The sequence below is a fragment of the Lepus europaeus genome, chromosome 9 (genome assembly GCF_033115175.1).
Source record: "Lepus europaeus isolate LE1 chromosome 9, mLepTim1.pri, whole genome shotgun sequence".
NCBI lineage: Eukaryota > Metazoa > Chordata > Mammalia > Lagomorpha > Leporidae > Lepus > Lepus europaeus.
The window spans coordinates 71,331,709-71,350,266 of NC_084835.1; the positions used below are offsets into that span (position 1 = coordinate 71,331,709).

The following is an 18,558-nucleotide window of genomic DNA, read 5'->3' on the forward strand; positions in this document are numbered from 1 at the left end:
CCCGACTCAGGATGGAGGGCCACCCTTGTGGAGTGGAGAAGACCCTGGCCCAGGCTGGGCTTCCACGAGTCACTCAGACTCCAGGTGATGCCATGACCTTGCCACCAGTTCCACCATTCACTCTCAGCATTCTAAATAAAAGCTCACACAGGAGCTGGTGCTGTGCTCTAGCAGGTGAAGCCACCGCCTGCTGTGCCAGCATCCCATAGGGGTGCCGCTTTGTGGCTCAGCTGTGCCACTTCTGATTCTGCTCCCTGCTAATGCACCTGGGAAAGCAGCAGAAGATGGCCTAAGAACTTAGGGTGCGCCTAAGACACTGCCCTTGGCTTTCCTCACTGACCTTAGCTTGGATTTTAGGGGCCTTCCTAAGAAGCAGGCTACTGTCTTTGGGAAATGATAGGAAAAGGAGGTTTAGACTCCAGCTGAGTGCCCTTCAGCCTGGGATCCTGACCCCATCCAGGTCTCCCAGGCACTGAGGGATGGGGCTGTGTTTGCAGAATTGTGCACAGTCAAGGGGATGGCATCGGGGCAGGAGAGGAACAGTCAGCAGCCCAGAGGGCCTTGGGAGCTCTTCCTGCTGGAAGGGTCCATGTCCTGGACCTGGAGGAAGTGACCTCACTTCCTTGGTGACGGGCCACAACAGAACATGGAACTCTGGTAACCAGGCACCCACATTGTAGTGGTAGCCATTGCCAGCTCACTTGATAGGAAGCGTTGCAGGGAGAACTATGTTCCCTTGCTGCTGCCCTTCAAGGCGAGGCTCTGGCCGAGCCAAAGCCCAGAATGAAGGTCTCTTCCAGCGTGTAACACGCTGGCTGAGCTCTCACTATGGACGCCTGTGGCCACGGGGGAGGAGGCAGCCACAGGTAACACGGTTTAGGAGCCCTGGGAAGTCCCGGCCAGGCCCAGAGTCTCTGGTGACCCTGCGTGGGCTGTCCTCCCATCCCCATGAAGGGGACAAGAGGAGGGGCCCTTCCTGCACAGCACCAGGATTCAGGCGTTGGACGAGAGTTGTGGTGTTGTCCGTACCCATTCCAGGGATGGAGCGGATGGGAAAGTGGGTGTTGGGGGCCATTTTGTCTACTCAGGGGTTCCACGTGAGTTCTCCTGTGTCACCTGGAGTCCTCCTGGCTGGGGGTATACCCAGATGTCCCTCCGTATGTGACCTGGGGAGTGGAAATACTCACAGGGGTGTCTCCTGTGGGACACTGACGCCTTCTGGCCTGGCTCCGGGCACTCTGTTTGCAGGGCTCCACGCTGGAGATCAGCAATGATTCCCATGAGGAACTCATCTTCTCAGGCAATGGACAGGTGCGTCAGGCCAACAGCCGTGGACAGCGCTGGGCTGGGCTGAGGGAGGGGCCTAGGGAGATACACAGGTGGGGACTCAAGATGACCAGGCTGGGCCGAGGACCAGAGCCTGGATATAGGCACCTCTGGGCCCCGTCCTGGTGTTTCCCACCCGAGTGACTGACCCCAGTCTCGTTCCTAAGAGATCTCACTCCTTTGCTGCCCACAGACAGCTGGGTTATGGCAACCCCATGTTGGGTACTGGTGGGATGTTCAGGGGACAGGTTACTACTGGTACCCTGGATACAAAGTCAAGAGCGTCCGCATGTGGGACAGCAATGGGTTCCCCCCCAGCCCATGAATCCCGGGCAGGGGTCAGCTCCACTGTGCTTCATGACCTCCCCACAACCCACGACACAGAGAACCCAAACCCCACACACAGGGTGAGGCTTACACGAGAGAGAGAGAGAGACTACTCCATGCATGTGTCAGCAGCATGTCCCTGGGTCTCAGCCCTGGAGCCCCCACCCATCTTCATCCTGTTCCATGAGAAAGGACATTTGTCCTGCGGCTCAGCTGGGATTCCAGTGCTTGTCCCCAGCTGCCCTGCTGCAGGTCACGGCCTCAGAGAGCGCCCCTGGAGCCTGGTCTGCTGGACAGTCACAGCCCAGGGCCCCACACGAGGGCGGCTCTCACACAGGAGTTTGCACACAGTGCTGGGGGCTGGATGTCCCTGTCTCCTGCTTGTACATGTGCATCTCCGTTCCCGTGTTCTCGTGTTCTCCTGTGCTTCTCTGTGTCCTTGTCCCCTCTCCTTATCAGCACGGCAGACCTGGGGCCCACTCCATGGCCTGACCTAACGTCCATCACCTCTTCAGGAGCGCATGTGCACATGCAGCCACACTCGGGGACCCAGGTGTCAGAGCATCACCGTCACTCTCACAGGAGCTAATGCCCTGCTGAGACAGAGGCCCAGACAGCACATTCTGGGAGAGGGGCTGAGGTGTCCCCCTGGAGCAGCCACGGTCAGATCACTGTGCAGAAGGGCTGTGGCCGGGACACCGCCAGCTGCCATCTCTGCACTGCTGCTCCCAGCTGCTGGCCTCCCTGGGGGGATACTCTGCTCTCCCCACTCTCCCAACTGCTCTGTATGTGGCCAACAAAGTCACTCTGGGCCTTCCATGCCCAACCCCCCAGGGATGTGAGGGGTCACCTGCTGCAGCTGGTTGCCCTCTGTGAGGGGGTCTTCTTCCAGCCCAGACTCCCGTGGTTGGGGGTCCCTGGAGCCTCCTCTGACTCCTGTCCCTGCTGGTCCTCCCTAGTTTGGAGGTGTGTCCACACTGCACCTGGCAGAGGTCTGCCCCCTGCGGAGCCTGCAGCCAGGCACCAAGGCGAAACTGGAGGAGTCCCTGGTCCCGGCCTCCCCAGGAAGAACCATCGCTTACATGTCCACTTTGCTGTGCTCATATGGCGACTTCAGCACTGTTCCGTATTTCCTGGACCAGATATTCCACAGGTGAGCGTCTGTGCCCTCCAGGCACAGGGGCCTCTGCTGCCCCCTAGAAATGGCTCTCTGTGCCTGCGTGCTCCTCTGAGAAGGGGGGTGGTGTGGGTGTGAGCCTCAGGAGTTGTACAGGCACCATGTGACTGCAGACATGGCAGGAGCCTGGTGCCTGCTCCGTGGCCAGGGCTGCTGGCACTGCGCTCATCCCTCTTCTTCTGGCCTCTGCACCCTCGGGACTCAATAGCCCACGGCACTCGAGGTTTGGAAAACCCCACAGAGAGCAGCCCTGCCTTCCCATCTGTAAAGGAGGCCTCCCAGCCCCAGTCCCTGATACAGACAGAGCAGGGCCCGGGCACTGGGTATTGGGCCCAGGCCCCTCAGCTCTCTGGCAAGGATCCGTGTGGGGTTCATCCCCACAGCACGTGAATGTTAAGCACTCTGGGCAGTCACTTTGCAGACACGTGTCACAGCTCAGCGAGCAAAGCAGACAGCATTCCCGGGGCCTCATGACCTGGGAGGACCAGACTCTCCCAGCTGAATGCCTGCCCGGATCCTGTCCACAGGGTCAGAGGGGAGAGGATCGTCTTCCCATGGTCTTGCCAGGATGTCAGAGCCCAGGCCCCACTAAGACGTCACAGACTGTGGGTCCAGTCGGAGGCCTTCTGTCCCTGCCAACTGTGGGAGCAAAATGTGGGCTGTGGCTGGGGAGGGACAGACAGGGTGTGGATCTCCCACTTCCTGTGACTCCTCTTAGAGCACTGAGGCCCGGGGACTCCCCGCGAAGGAAAGGAGAACAGAGCTGGGAAGGGGGGTCCCAGACCTGCAAAGGAGAGAGGATGCTAGGGCGCAGAGCAGCCAGGGGTCCATAGCCAGGACAGGTGCTTCCCAGCTCCACCCATGCTCCCGGCCCCCTCCCCAGGATGCCAAGACTACAGAGGTCCTAGATACCTGCTCCTAAGTCTGCCTGGAGCCTCTGTGCTGAGCACCAGGGGCCCTCCCCTCAGGAAAGAAGGTCCCTGGGAGGCTGTCACCACGGGTGTGCACCAGCCCTGTTGACCAGGTCTGCCACGGCCAGGACAGCCCAGGAGGGCTTGGGGGGTGGGTCATGCTCTGGACAGGCTGAGGCATGCCCAGGGCCCCAGAGCCACAGAAGGGCCCCTGGCAGTGCAGTGTGGTGGCCAAGGCCAGCCTCTGACCCCGCTGCCCTCGCTTGCGTCCCCAGCAACATGGCTTCCTTCCTGGGACGCTGCAGAGACCTGTACGAGGCAGAGCTCCATGGCCACACCAGCCTTCCACTGCTGAAGATGAAGGTGGGCTGCAAGCCTGTCAGCCTGCCTGGAGGAGACCTGGGGACCCAGGTGTATTTTCTGTATGCCCTGCCCGGACACGCCCAGCGCCCTGAGGCCACAGCAGACGGTGAGGGGCAGCGCAGTCTGCAGGTCTCTCAGGGGTGGTGTTTGGGGCTGGACTCCCCTTCCAGGCGGTGCGACCCCTCGGGGTTTGCAGAGGCCACTGGAAGGTGATTCACGTTGGCGACCCTTTCTCTTCTTCCAGCTCCCGCTCTGCGTGCAGGGCCACCACCCTTCCGCGCACTGGCTCTCGAGCCAGCTGCAGCACCGCTGGCTCAGCCAGGACCTGCTCCAGAGCCAGGGCCAGCTTCCCCACGGGGCCTGCCCCCATGCGCACAGTCAGCACCAGGGCCAGCTCCACAGGCCTCCTCTGGATGGGCTGGGCCTGCAGAGGAGCTGCCTGGGGCGGAGATGGTTGACATCACCGCCTTCTCCCCCAGGACGATGGCAGAACAGCTCACGCTTCTGGATGCGGTGAGCAGCCGGCTCTGCTGGGCAGGGCCAGGACCACGGCGTCCCTGTGGCAGCTGGCGTCCCACACAAGCCCTGGCCAGAGTCAGCCCAGGCTCCATGTCAGCCCCAGTGTGACCTGGGCTCGTTTCTCATGTCCTAACCCACCTGTCCCCTGTGGACAGCAGAGATGGGACACACTCATGCCAGGTGCTCAGAGCGGCAGACAGAAAGCTGGGCACGGTGTGGCCCGGAGGTGGTGGAGGGCACTCACTGTGGTGCAGCCAGGCCCCTGTCCCTGCCAGTCTGCCCAGAATGCCTTACCTGTCTCAGCACTGATTAGGCTTCAGAGTTGGACGGGGTCCCAGAGCAGACACACAAACAGAGCCCCTTGGTGTAGCTGCCACAGGGAGGTGCGCTGGGATGGGACAAGGAGCATAGGGCTGATGGCGATGGGCTGAGGGATGGGGAGTTGGCCAGGACGCCCGGGAGAAAACACCTCTGTGTCTTCTCTCCAAGAATGGGCTCTGGGCCATGGGGCTCTGGGCACCCACAGTGGGCTGCTGCTCCCACTGCTGTGAGCCCCATGCACAGCATCCTGGGAGTGTGGGCACCGGTGCACTCTGAGTGGGGGTGGCTGTGCCCATGGGTCACTCTCCTCCCCAGGAGCTGTTCCAGAAGGTCGTGCCCTTCCACTGCCTGGGCTCCGTCTGGACCAAGAGCAGCAAGAGAGGCAAGGAACACCTGGCCTCCACTGTCCATGCCACCGTCCAGCAGTTCAACTGCGTGACAAATTGTGTAGTAACCACATGCTTGGGGGACCCCAGCAGGAAGGCCACGGACAGGGCCCGTGTGGTGGAGCACTGGATCAAGGTGGCCAAGGTCAGCTGCGGGCGGCCAGGGCCCTTGCTCCCTGCACTCTGGGAATGGCCACTTTGCTCTATCAGCCCTCGGGAGTACAACCTGTGGCTGAAGACCCTGCACAGACCCTGGGCCCTTCCATGCAGGGAGGGGCCTGACCTGACTCACTTCCTCCAGGGGTGCATGCTCACCTGCCACCTGAACCTCCGTGTGGGTTGAACCCAATCCTCTCCCTGTGAGGGTGGCCATGGTTCCCTCGTGCCTTCCTGTGGCTCCGTGGGCATCTGATGCAGGAGGGGGACGTCAGCCCAGGGGATCCAGGTGACTTCTCCCTCATCCGCTCTGCTCTCCAGGAGTGCCAGACCCTCAGGAACGTTTCCTCGGCCCATGCCATCCTCACTGCTCTACAGACCTCCCCAATTTGTCGCCTGCAAGAGACGTGGGGAGAAGTCTCCAGGTGGGTGCCTTCTCCCACAGGAGCACCAGGGTGTACCTGGGACCCTAGGACTCAGCACTAACCCCATGATCTGGGAGGGACCAGACGTGGACTCTAAGGGGAGGCATGGGGAACGTCACCTTCGAGACCCCTAGACCTTCTGCCTCATGTTTGCCTCAGGATGCTATTTGCTTTGCTGTCAGGCACCAGTTCTTGAATAGTGCTCCTGGGCAGCACCGGAGCTCCCTGTGCAGGTGAACGTGAGGCAGAACGGTGCTGCTCCGTGGAGGGGAGGGGCCCAGGAGAACCACTTGAGCTTCCCCCGTCCCCTGGGCCCCAGGGCTTCGGGAACTCAGTGGAAACTCACCTGGGCCGTGTGCATCCTCCTTGCTCTCGAGCAAAGGGAGCTGCACTCACCACCCTCCCATCACACCGAGTGGCTCCTCCTGGTTTCCCATCTCCACAGGAAAAGCTGCAAAAAATTTGAGCGCCTGTGTGAGAAGGACAATGGCTTGAGCAGGGATCGGCTCACCAAGGTAGGGGGCTGGGAAGTGGGGTAAGTGTTTGGGGGTAGGGTGAGGGGTGGAGTGAGGGCCTGGGGCAGGGGTGGTGTTGGCCGGCAGGACAGGCTCTGTGCGCCTGACCCCACCCGGGCTGTGTGGCAGAGTGGCAGGAAGGACTTCCCTCCTTCCACAGGGTGACCTCGGTTCCTCACAAAGCCAGGCCCTGCCTGGGATCTGCCTGCCCAGGACCTGCATGGGGAAGGCCACCCGCCTGCACTGGGGAGGGGGGAACTGAACACGGGTGTCCCAGGGCCCGTGGTCCATGGTTTCCGAGCATCAGGTGCAGTGGGCACATGAGAAACAGATGCACCTGTGGCTGTGATGCCCGTCCTGCCCTGACCCACTGCCCATCGCCTGAGGTCCTGGGATTCTCACCCTGCCCAGGGCAATGACATCATCTGCAGGTAGACGAGGAGAAGCTCCTGAGGCCTCCTCACACATGCCTGGTGGCTCTGTCCTGACCACATCTCAATGCCTTCCACCTAAGGGAGGAAGCAAAGTGTCGCCACCCAGAGCCTGTGCAGGCCCTGCCTGTCACTCAGAGATGATCCCTGGGGGCCACGCCCTGAGTGGCAGGGGAGATGTGCAGCAGAAGCTGTGGTTCGTCCTTGACCCTGCTGGGGGTGGGGGGAGCACCCAGTGGGGCTGGGTGGCCAGCACCTATCAGCCAGGCCTCCTGAGACCACCTGGCCCTCTCCCTCCATGGCTGCGCCTGGCCAGGGACCAGGACACAGAGAGCCCTGATGGACTCCTGGCCAGGGGTGCAGCTGGGGTTGTGGTGAAGCAGTGGGGTGCCAGTCAGCTGGGGGCAGGGCAGGCTCTCCTGTGTGGCCCTGGGCTGGTCACTGCCCATGGCCTCTGATTTCTCAAGTAGAGGATGGGGCTGGTGAGCCTGTTGTGCAGAGCTCACGGGGGTCGGTGAGGCACCAGGAAGGGTGATGTGTGGTGCAGGGCCTGGCCTTCCTCCCAGGGGACAGTGAGGAGGAGGAGGGCAGAGGTAGGATGCTGAGTCAGGACAGCTGTGGGGGGGGCACCCAGCACCCTCACTAGCCAAGGAGCAGACCCAGGGAGGCCCCTTGCTCAAGGTGCCCCCAGTGAGGGTGGGAGCCACAGCATCCAGACAGAGTGCACTTGGGGGAGGGGCTCAGACATGCAGGGCCCCAGCAGAGGGCCCAGGTGTGGGCAGGGGTGGGAAGGACAGGCCCTATGACCCTGACCTTGATCCTGGCAGAAGGGGGCCTTCAAGCTTGCTGCCCGGGAGCAGAATCCACAGAGAGCCCAGATGAGGCTGCGGAAACAACAGAAGGTGCGTGTGCCCGGGCGAGGGGACTCCTCCGTCACACCGGGGCCCGAGCCACAGGAGCAGGGCTAACACCTCCAGCCCTCCCTGCGGTCCCCACACTGCCTCAGTGGCCTCCACCGGAGAGACCAGAGCCAGGGCCTGGGGCAGCTGGGCTCTCAGTGCACTTGGGGCTGAGGTGGCGCTGGTCGAAACAGGGCCTGTGTGCCCTTGGACATCCCAGCAGGAGTCCTAGGGGTGCCTGCTGTCCTGGGAGTAGCTGGGAGGATGGAGAATGGGGGAGGCTGCCAAGGTCCTGGAGGGCTCCCGGGGGGAGACATGAGCCAGGGTCCAGGAGCTGGGGTGGAGGGGTCTCTGGGGCAGGGCTTGGGTGGCACCTGAGAGCAGGTGCTCATCACCACCCCCTGCGGCACAGGGAGTCGTCCCCTTTCTTGGCACTTACCTGAAATACCTGGTGATGTTGGACACTGTGATGGGGGACTCTGTGCATGTGAGTGATCCTGGGGCAGGTGGGGTGGGCCCGGGTCCCTGAGGCTGGCGGGGGCAGGTGCGGGGAGAGCCTGTACTGCATTCTTAGCCTTCTGCGCTGCCAGCCCTTCTCCTGAACCTCCCAGCCGTCCCTGGGGCTGGGGCTTCACTGCCTCTGCCCTGTGAGTGTCGGGGCCTCCAACTGGGTGCCCCTCCCTCTCCTGGAGGGACAAAGCTACACAAGGTCTTGGCTGAGCCTCCTTGGCCTCCCCCTTGGGTAGGCTCCATGGGCAGGAGAGAAATTGGGCCCAGCAAGGTCAGGAAGCACTGACATGGCCAAGCACCCTCGCCCATCCCAGCCTCTGTTTCCCTCCTGTCACCAGGCAGGGTGAGAACAGCAGGTGCCTGAGCCTCAGCTGCCAGGTCCCCTCTCCAGAGCTCACCCAGATCCTTGTCCTTTCCCACCCGCATCCCCTTGACGGCCTCATGAAGGGGAGGGTCGGGGCTGGGCCTGGCTGGGGGCAGTTCTGATGGACTCTGTCTGCCTTCCAGCAGGCTGACTTCAGCTTCGAGAAACTGAATAAGGTGAGCAGCTGTGGCCTCACTCAGGGCAGGAGGGCACTGGGGGTCACAGGTGGTCCTGTTCAGGACCCCCATGCATCATCCCTGCAGCTTTGCTCTATTAGGAGGGCTGGGTGCACATGAGGGGGAGACCCATCCCTAGGGTGGGTGCGGGTAGAGGACTGGAATCAAGGAGAAGCCCCTGGGGAGGGGCTGTTGGCACCCCTGTCGAAGGCCAGGGTGCGGCCTGCATGGGCTGGATTGGAGGAGGCCTCTTTAGAGGAAACACCCAGAACCCCGCGGCCCCTCCCCTACCAGGTCCCCACAGCGTTCCCAGCCCAGGCGCTGACCGTGTCCTGTGTGCCCCTCTGTCCCCAGGAAATTAAAGTCCTGCAAGAAATCCAACTGCTGCAGGTGGCAGCGAGCAATTATTATTTTAAGCGTGATGAGGAGTTTGGCGTGTGGTTCCGGTCTGTGGAGTATCTCACTGAGAAGGAGAGGTGAGTGATGGGCAGGAATTGGGTGAAGCCCAGGGGTGTTGGGGGTGGGGAGGGCTCTCCCTGCTGTGCAGCTGGGGGAGCACCGTCCAGGCCCCCTGGTGGCAGCAGGCCCTGTCCTATGGGCACTGCTGGCCCCCAGGACTGCAGCTCCTGGGCAGGCCCTGGGAGGGAGGCATGAGCTGAGGCTCTTGGTGGACTCATGGCTGTGCTCTCTCCGTTAGCTATGCCCTGTCCCGCCAGCTGGAGCCCTCTGCCAAGAGGCCCGCAGCAGCCTCAAGGCCATGAACACCATCATGATGCCCTCGTGACTGAGTCCTGGGACCTCAGGGGCAGATCTGAGCTCATTGGGAGCCTGGTGCCTGGGACAGTGGCCTCCCTGCTGTGAAGCTGAGGCCTGCGTTGTGTCAGTTTAATTGCCCCTCTTACGTTCTCTCCTTTCCCCCATTGAACTATAGTCACTGTTAGTAGCTCCCTGTTAGAGTTTTATTAAAGTTAATGTAAATATGTTGCACCATGAGTTTCATGCTTCCTCGTCATCGCTTCCCCGTAACTGAGGTTGTGAGCGGTGTTCCACCGTGCAAATGCGCCGTGGGCATGGGCCCCTCCTAGTTGCAGCTCCTGGAGCTGCACCTCGCTGGGTGAGGTTCCCTGAGGTTCTTCTCCTAAGAGGCGCTGGCAGATCACTTGGTGCCTGGTGTAAAAATCCTGCCTGGCTCCTCTTGCACTTTCTGCCCTGGGTTTAGGATGTTGGGTCCAGCCTGGCCTGGCCTGGCTGTGGTGGGCATATGGGAGGTGAACCAGCAGATGGAAGGTCTCTCTATCTCTGTGTTTGCCTTCCAAATAAATAAAAGAGGGGCTGGTGCTGTGGCATGGTGGGTAAAGCTATCACCTGCAGTGCTGGCATCAGGGGTGTGTTCGAGTCCCGGCTGCTCTCCTTCTAATCCAGTCTCTGCTATGGCCTGGGAAAACAGTGTGGGATGGCCCCAGTCCTTGGGCCCCTGCACCTACGCAGGAGACCCAGAAGAAACTCTGGCTCCTGGCATCTGATCAGCCCAGCTCCAGCCATTGTGGCCATTTGGGGAGTGAACCAGCAAATGGAAGACCTCTCTCTCTCTGCCTCTACCTCTAGCTTTCAAACAAACAAATCTTTTTTTTAAAACTTTTATTTATTGAATATAAATTTGCAAAGTACAGCTTATGGATGACAATGGCTTCCCCCCCCCTATAACTTCCCTCCCACGCCCAACCCTCCCCTTTCTCGCTCCTTCTCCCCTTCCATTCACATCGAGATTCATTTTAATTTCTCTTATATACAGAAGATCAGTTTAGTATATTTTAAGTGAAGATTTCAACAATTTGCAGCCACATAGAAACACAAAGTGAAAAATACTGTTTGAGTACTAGTTGTAGCATTAAATCACAATGTACAGCACATTAAGGACCAAGATCCTACATGAGGAATAAGTGCACAGTGACTCCTGTTGTTGACTTAACAATTTGACACTCTTGTTTATGGTCTCAGTAATCTCCCTAGGCTCCAGTCATGACAAACAAACAAATCTTTAAAAAATAAAGAAAAAAATAGGCCGGCGCCGCGGCTCACTAGGCTAATCCTCCACCTTGCGGCGCTGGCACACCGGGTTCTAGTCCCGGTCGGGGCACCGATCCTGTCCCGGTTGCCCCTCTTCCAGGCCAGCTCTCTGCTGTGGCCAGGGAGTGCAGTGGAGGATGGCCCAAGTTCTTGGGCCCTGTACCCCATGGGAGACAAGGATAAGCACCTGGCTCCTGCCATCGGAACAGCGCGGTGCGCTGGCCGCAGCGCGCCTACCGCGGCAGCCATTGGAGGGTGAACCAACGGCAAAAAGGAAAACCTTTCTCTCTCTGTCTCCCTCTACTGTCCACTCTGCCTGTCAAAAAACAAAACAAAACAAAACAAAACAGAAAAACAAAACAAAAAACACACATTTAAAAAAAAAGAAGAAAATAAAAAAAAAAGCATATTAGATGGAATGTAAAAATACTACCACAATGTCATAGTGCTTTATCAAAAGTTTGTTTTGATATCTGTACCACTACGGGACACACTAATGGCTAGTATCCCTAAGACATCCAGATGAATGTGTTGCCTGCTTTTCACAGGAACAAGCCGTCTGTTCCTGGAAATAATGGACACACTAAGGGCTGGGCTTCCTGGCAGCAGGTGCCCCTTCCTGACAGTTGCTTTGTTTTCTCATTTTCCGTCTTCTCTGTATTAACTGTTCTATGTCTCCACATTTTCACTGGAACTTGCATCTTCAACCTCTGAGGCGACAGCAGTGCTGCAGGGTCAGCACCTGTGCCTGTGGACGGCACATTTGTCTTCAAGTCCCCTTAGGTAGAGTTGTCTTAGGGAACGTTCCTGACACACCTCGGAGTCACCAGCTTTGCAGAAGCTAGGCACACCTGAGGGGAGTCCCAGGGCCTCGGGCACCAGTGCTGACACACGGTGGGGCCAACCAACACCTGACGCTTGCTGTAGATGATGTCGGAGGGCAGGGACTCTACCTGGCCTTTCCAATTCCCAAGGCTGACTTGAACTTGTCTTCTTGCACTTTGCTGTGTCTCACCTTTGCCACCGTTGAATCACTGCGTGAGTATTCACCATCAGGCACATGGCAGGGTGTTCCGGTTGGGGCTCTGAGTGCTGGTATTTCAACTGTGGCACAGGTTTTGGTGACACGGCACAGATCTGTCAGGTATGTATGTAGTGGAGGAGCTACGGCATAGAAGCTGCATCTCTGCACCCTGGGAGACACTGCCGGGTTCCTGGAACGCTTGCAGCATTGCACACCCACAGCACGAGCTCCCTTGCATGCCCCCCTCCCTGCCAACGAGGAGCTGTCATTCCCATGTGATTGCCTGACTGCTCTGTGCATTCATGCTCAAAACATCATGTTATACAAAATAATGTTATCAGTCAATTTAGGAATTCAAGCACCAAAAAGGGCTTCAAGACCAGAAATTAGTGAATTGACTGAGGTATGTAAGTATTAGGCAAACAGAACAAACAAGTTAAAGCTGTAACTTCGACATCATTTAAATAAATAGGCACGTCAGTCTGCTCATCAGGCATGTGGCGTGACCACAGTGTGCATAAGCTGTGCTGGGGGGGGCTGCTTTGCTCTCCTTCATTTTTGGGGTGCAGTTTTCTGTGTGCTCCCCTGAGGCTCCCCGAGGCCAGCGCCTGTCCACATCGGTGTGGTCCGTGCCTGGTCATCCCACCCAGGCACTGAGCCCAGCATCCACAAGCACGTGTTCCCGGAAACTGCACCCCCCAGGGAGCGGCGGCCTCTCCCCCACCCGGGTTGCACCTAGCAAGGACCGGACCTGGGGCCACACATAGATATAGCCCCAATAACGGGAATGACCCCATGGAAGTGGCAGGTGCTGAGATGACCACGCGTGGGAGTCAGGCGAGGGAAGGCTGGTGTGAGGGACAGAGATCCCGGCAGGACAGTGGGGTGTCGTAGCCAGGGTCACCTGGGCCCCCCGAGTCCCCACGCTTACTTCAGCACTGGCTGCTGCTGGGAAGCCCTCCTGAGCCCTGCCGCCGTGGCGAGGAAGCTGTATGTGCAGCTCTGTCGCTGAGGGTCGTGCACGGGGAAGATGAGGAACAGAGCCACGGATCCCCTGCCAAGGACAAGTCTCCTGAGAAGAGATGAGCCTTGCTGGCTCACGCCCCTGATGGGTTGTTAGCATGCCCCAACCTGGCCCATCCCAGTGGAAGGAGAGAAATGGAGCCCAGTGCTGACGGGCTGGGCACGGGTGCTCTTCTTCCACGGCGCTTGTGGGAATAGTTTCCCTCGTTTCTGGGGAAGACTGGACAGTCTAGATTTCGTGAAAACGGAACTCTGTTAATTTCCCCAGCCCCAGAACCTAGAGAGTCACTTTGGACATACAAGTCTCAGTCAACAAACACTTGGCCAAGTGGACGCTACGTGTCGGGTCCTGTTGTCGCAGGAGTTCTGGGTTGGCATGTGGGAGGCGTGAGAGAGCAGTGGCCACATCTGCCGCTCCAACCACTCAGGTCTGTGTCTCTTCCCCACGAGGGGTGCCGGCTGCTTCCTTTTACCGAATCCCTCGGAAGTGACACCGCGTCTGTGTCGCAGCTCTTGCTGTTACAGTTCTGATGTTACCGCTCTGTGGACCACTGCCTCTCCTCTTCCACCGGGTCACAGCTTCTCTCCCCTTTGCTCCCTGAGCATCGTGGTCTCCTGGGCTACAACTGTTCTTCTCTGCCAGATTCTCTGAGGAGTGCGGCAGTCTTTGGTGCCACAGCTCCTGCTGTCTGCCGGATCCTTGTCTGGGACGAGTGAGGCACTGGGACAAGGAGGGAGTGAGCAAAGCGAAGGTTTAAGAAGGAGGCAGAGAAAGCCCCCCCCTCCCCGTAGCCACAGGGCTGCTCCCCAAGTGCCTGGGGAAGGTACCGCCTATGTCACTGGCATTCCACCTGGGAGCTGGTTTGAGTGCCAGCTGCTCCACTTCTTGTCCAGCTCCCTGCCAATGTGCCTGGGGAGAGCGGCAGAAGATGGCCTGGGGGCTTTGGCCCCTGCCACCACATGGGAGACCCAGATGAAGCTCCTGGCTCTGGCTTCAGCCTGGCTCAGCCCCCGCCATTCTGCCAACTGAGGAGTAAACCAGCTGAAGGAAGTTCTCTCTCTCTCTCTCTTTCTCTCCCTCTCCTCCTCTCCCCCTCTCTCCCTCCCTGTAACTCTGACTTTAAAATAAATGAATCAAAAAAAAAAAAAAAACTGCCTGGCTGGGATTTTTATCAATTCCAAAGGTTCAAGTTCACCTGATTGGTCAAGTTGAAGATAATGAGGTAGTATATATAAACCAATCAGGGAGCCACCAGAGCCTGAGTATGATTGGCTTGACCAGGAACCAGTCACGGAGCTCACGCTACACGTGGAAGTGGGAAGTGTGTTCAAACAGGTCCACGACAGGCGGCACCGTTCAGCAGATGGAACCACATCTGGAGGTGACGTTGAACCTGTGTCCCACCCTCCATCCCTCAGAGTTCCTGGATGGCCAAGTCAGGCGGGGTCTTCCTTTCCTACCCAGGGCCCTGGGGTCCCTATCAGAGGCAGGAGGAGTCTATGTCTCCTCCCCAGGAGATGGGGCACATGCTTTCACCTCATTCCATTTTTTAAAATTTTTAAAAATACTTAATTGAAAGAGTTACAGAGAGAGAGGGAGAGACAGGGATAGAGGTCTTCCATCTACTGGCTCACTCTCTAGATGGCCACAATGGCCAGGGTTGGGCCAGGCTGAAGCCAGGAGCCAGGAGCTACTTCCAGGCCTCCCATATGGGTGCACAGCACTTGAGCCATCTTCTGCTGTTTCCCAGGCCACTGGCATGGAGCTAGATCAGAAGTGCAGCAGCTGGGAGAGGAACCAGCACCAGACGGGGTGCGGGCGTCCTGGGTGCCAGCCCCCGCCACATTGTCTGATGGAGCACGGCTCTCTGTTCCAGCTCCCTGACATTCGCAGAGGCTCCTGTGTGACAGCCATCTGTCTCCAGGTCCCTCTCTCGTGTGTGACAGCCGTCTGTCACAGCTCCCTCTCTCGTTTGTGACAGCCGTCTGTCACAGCTCCCTCTCTCCCGTGTGACAGCCGTCTGTCACAGCTCCCTCTCTCCCGTGTGACAGCCGTCTGTCACAGCTCCCTCTCTCCCGTGTGACAGCCGTCTGTCACAGCTCCCTCTCTCCCGTGTGACAGCCGTCTGTCCACAGCTCCCTCTCTCCTGTGTGACAGTCGTCTGTCACAGATCCCTCTCTGCTGTGTGACAGCCGTCTGTCACAGCTCCCTCTCTCCTGTGTGACAGCCGTCTGTCACAGCTCCCTCTCTCGTGTGTGACAGCCGTCTGTCACAGCTCCCTCTCTCCCGTGTGACAGCCGTCTGTCCACAGCTCCCTCTCTCCTGTGTGACAGCCGTCTGTCACAGCTCCCTCTCTCCTGTGTGACAGCCGTCTGTCACAGCTCCCTCTCTCGTGTGTGACAGCCGTCTGTCACAGCTCCCTCTCCCCTGTGTGACAGCCGTCTGTCTCACAGCTTCCTCTCAGCAGGTGTGGGTTGAGTAGCTTCTCAGGCTTCTATGCTGTAGCTTCTCTGCCCAGTGCTTTGTCTCCTGACCACAAAGAATGAGGCCACAGACAGGAAGGGGAGCCGAGTAAGGAAGTTTACTGAAAGGAAAGAGAAAACACCCCGCAACCACCTGCGGCCCCAAGAGAGGGGTTGTCAGCACTGCCTGGCTCTAATTTGTATGTGTTTCTAAAGGAGGACGTTTGCCTGATTGGTCAAGGCATATGCTAATGAGGTAGTCTATGAGAACCTATCAGGCAAGCTGCTGAGCCTGACTGTGATTGGCTTGGCCCTGAACCAATCATCAGAGGGAAGTTAGGCCTAAGCCCACAGGGGCCCATGGTGGGCGGGGCCTGGTGAGAAGCAGGAACCAATCAGCAAAGCCAGGAGGGGCCGGCAGCCCCAGGACTCAGTAAGGTCACCCAACAGCAATGTCCTGGGCTACTCAGGTGGGTGCCTGCCCTCCAGGGGCCGCTGCGTCACTACCTTAATTTTCAAGATAACACATGGACCTTCTGAGCCGGCGCTTCATTAAATTTGCCCTTGAAGAGTTAAAAATAAAAGTGTTGGCCGGCGCCGCGGCTCAATATGCTAACCCTCCACCAGCGGCGCTGGCACACTGGGTTCTAGTCCCGGTTGGGGCGCTGGATTCTGTCCCGGTTGCTCCTCTTCCAGGCCAGCTCTCTGCTGTGGCCCAGCAGTGCAGTGGAGAATGGCCCAGGTGCTTGGGCCCTGCACCCCATGGGAGACCGGGAGAAGCACCTGGCTCCTGGCTTTGCATCAGCGCAGTGCTCTGGCTGCAGTGGCCATGAGTGAGTGAACCAATGGAAAAGGAAGACCTTTCTTTTCTCTCTGTCTCTCTCTCTCACTGTCCACTCTGCCTGTCAAAATAAATAAATACATAAATACATAAATACATAAATAAAATGTTAAGACATCACCTCTGAGCACACTTATGGCAGCATCGTTGCTTGGTAGCAGAGAAAATGCACACAAAGTGAACGCCACGTGAGAGAGGCTGACAGACCCACGCTAGGAGCAGCATCAGCCACAGAAAGGAACACGTCCGCTGACCAGACTTCCCTGAGAATGCAGAGAAAACAGAAATAACACGTATGATGGAACCCACCCTTTCACCAAGGCAGGCCAAACGAAGCCCGAAAAGTAGGCAGAGTAGTTGGGGGTTAGCAGCAGCCCCTGGGGACAGGTGGAAGCTGGCCCTCACGACAGAGAAATCCCCCCAGGTCCTCGATTTCTGCATATCGGAACCTCACGATCACAGTTCCCAGTCGCCAGACAGTCGAGAGAGGGCCCCTGTGACCATCAGCAGAAGAAGGTCAGGAAGTTCAGACCCCTGTGGACCACACATGTGGACAACGGCAGGCCTGCAGCACACGGTGCTTGAGAGGTTAGAAAAGTGGTCCCCAGGCCTGTTTGGTCCATCCCACGGGTCCATTCAGCATCTGGAAGCCCAGGGCCACTGCTAGTGGTAGGTCAGCAGTCAAGAGGGCTGGATTTGGGGTATCCAGAGAGAAGCAAGGACAAGCCAGACCTCGCTTTGTCTTTGCACCTGCATGGCCGGCTCGCGAGAGTGTAGGCTGTTGCTGCTGCTCTGCCTTCTAAGTCCCCCACGTGCCATGCTCTAGGGCGACTCCACACAGGACCCAAACCAGGAAACCATGGCTGCCATGAAGATGCACCAGTGGGGCCGGGGCCCTGGGGCATCACGGGCACCCGGCCTGCTCGTGAACCCACCAGCGCGCTCACCCGAGACAGTGCTTCGGGGGCGGCTCTACCAAGCTTGGGGCAGGGATTCTGAGACACGCCTACTCCATGGGCTGGAATCTGAGAAGTGAGCCGGCTCTGGAGTATGCCTGGTCAGGCCTTGCTGGAGCTGAACCCCGTCGCACCTCGGCCTGCCGCTCCCTTGTCATCACTGGGTCTGCAACGTGGGCTGCCGACTGCCAGGACTCATCCAGATCTTTCCCTGGACACACTGCTGCACGGGTACTCGCATGTTGGTGTCTGCTTCAAACGGGACTGTGTTTAAACAGCCAGTGCTGAGAAGGTGGGAAGATGGGGGGCTGGCACTGGCTGCTCACCACTGGTAGATGAAGAAGCAGCCACGCTGGCTGGCTGGGGAATGGATGGTGCCCAGCGCAAGGTAGGAGGCTTTGGGAAAATGTCCCAGAAGACAGATACCGTGCACAATGCAATGATCCAGACGCCCAAATAACCTGGGGCAACCGCGAGCAGAGGGTTGGCTGCTGCTGCCCACCTGTACCAACACACCGCAAAGGGATGGTGAGGGACCGAGGGCTGTTGCTGAATGGCTAATTGGCAAACGTGGAGGCTGGAGAGGCTCTGAGGGGCTTACAGAGAAAGCTGCATCTCTCACGGGGCACAAGGCAGAGTAGTGGGCAGCTGGCCCAGTGTTAAAATCAGAATTCCTAAGACGCTACTTGGCAGGGCCAGTGCAGTGGCATAGCGGGCAAAGCCACCCTGCAAAGCCAGCATCCTGCATGGCTGGAGCCCTGGAAGCTCCACTTTTGGTCCAGCTCCCTGCTAATCCACCTGTGAAAGCAGCAAAGGATGGCCCAAGTGATTGGGCCCCTGCAGCCATGTGGGAGACCCGGAAGAAGCTCCTGGCTCCTGATTTGGCCTGGCCCAGCCCTGCACACTGCTGCCCTCTGGGGAATGAACCAGCAAATGGAAGAGATTCTCTCTCTCTCTCTCTCCCTCTCTCCCTCTCTCTCTCTCTCTCTCTCTCCACCCCTGTCTCTTTCTCTCTCTCTCTCTCTCCCTCTCCCCCTCCCTGCCTCCTTCCCTCCCTGTCTCTTTCACTCTCTTTGCCTTTCAAACAAATAAATAAATGTTTTTTTGAAAAAAGACTGGAAATCCATGCATATAAGAGGTCTTCAAAAAGTTATGAATTGTGAAAAAACCATGCATAGATCTCAAAGCTGTTTGTATTAATAGAAATGGATGTTTTTGTTGCAGTTTCCATGAACTTTTGTAGGAGTTCTTGTAACACTGAACACTTCCTCAGAAGCAAGGACAAAAGAACCACTCAAGGAGCCAATGTCAAAGTCACTGCTGGGTGCCTCGCAGCATTGTCTCTCCCGGCTGGGGTGTGGCAGCCGCTATTTGGTGA

General features: G+C 58.4%; 1 protein-coding gene across 1 annotated transcript; it reads left to right on the top strand.

The window, feature by feature from the left end:
• Positions 1-828: 828 nt before the first annotated feature.
• LOC133766296 (ral-GDS-related protein-like) lies at positions 829-9,567 on the top strand. The gene is made up of 15 exons (XM_062199986.1): positions 829-866; positions 955-1,057; positions 1,249-1,311; positions 2,311-2,412; positions 2,613-2,806; positions 4,017-4,210; positions 4,349-4,617; positions 5,260-5,475; positions 5,808-5,911; positions 6,357-6,426; positions 7,685-7,759; positions 8,169-8,243; positions 8,774-8,806; positions 9,161-9,282; positions 9,504-9,567. The coding sequence occupies exons 1-15, from the start codon at positions 829-831 to the stop codon at positions 9,565-9,567; spliced, it is 1,722 nt and encodes a 573-aa protein (XP_062055970.1).
• The last annotated feature ends 8,991 nt before the right edge of the window (positions 9,568-18,558 follow it).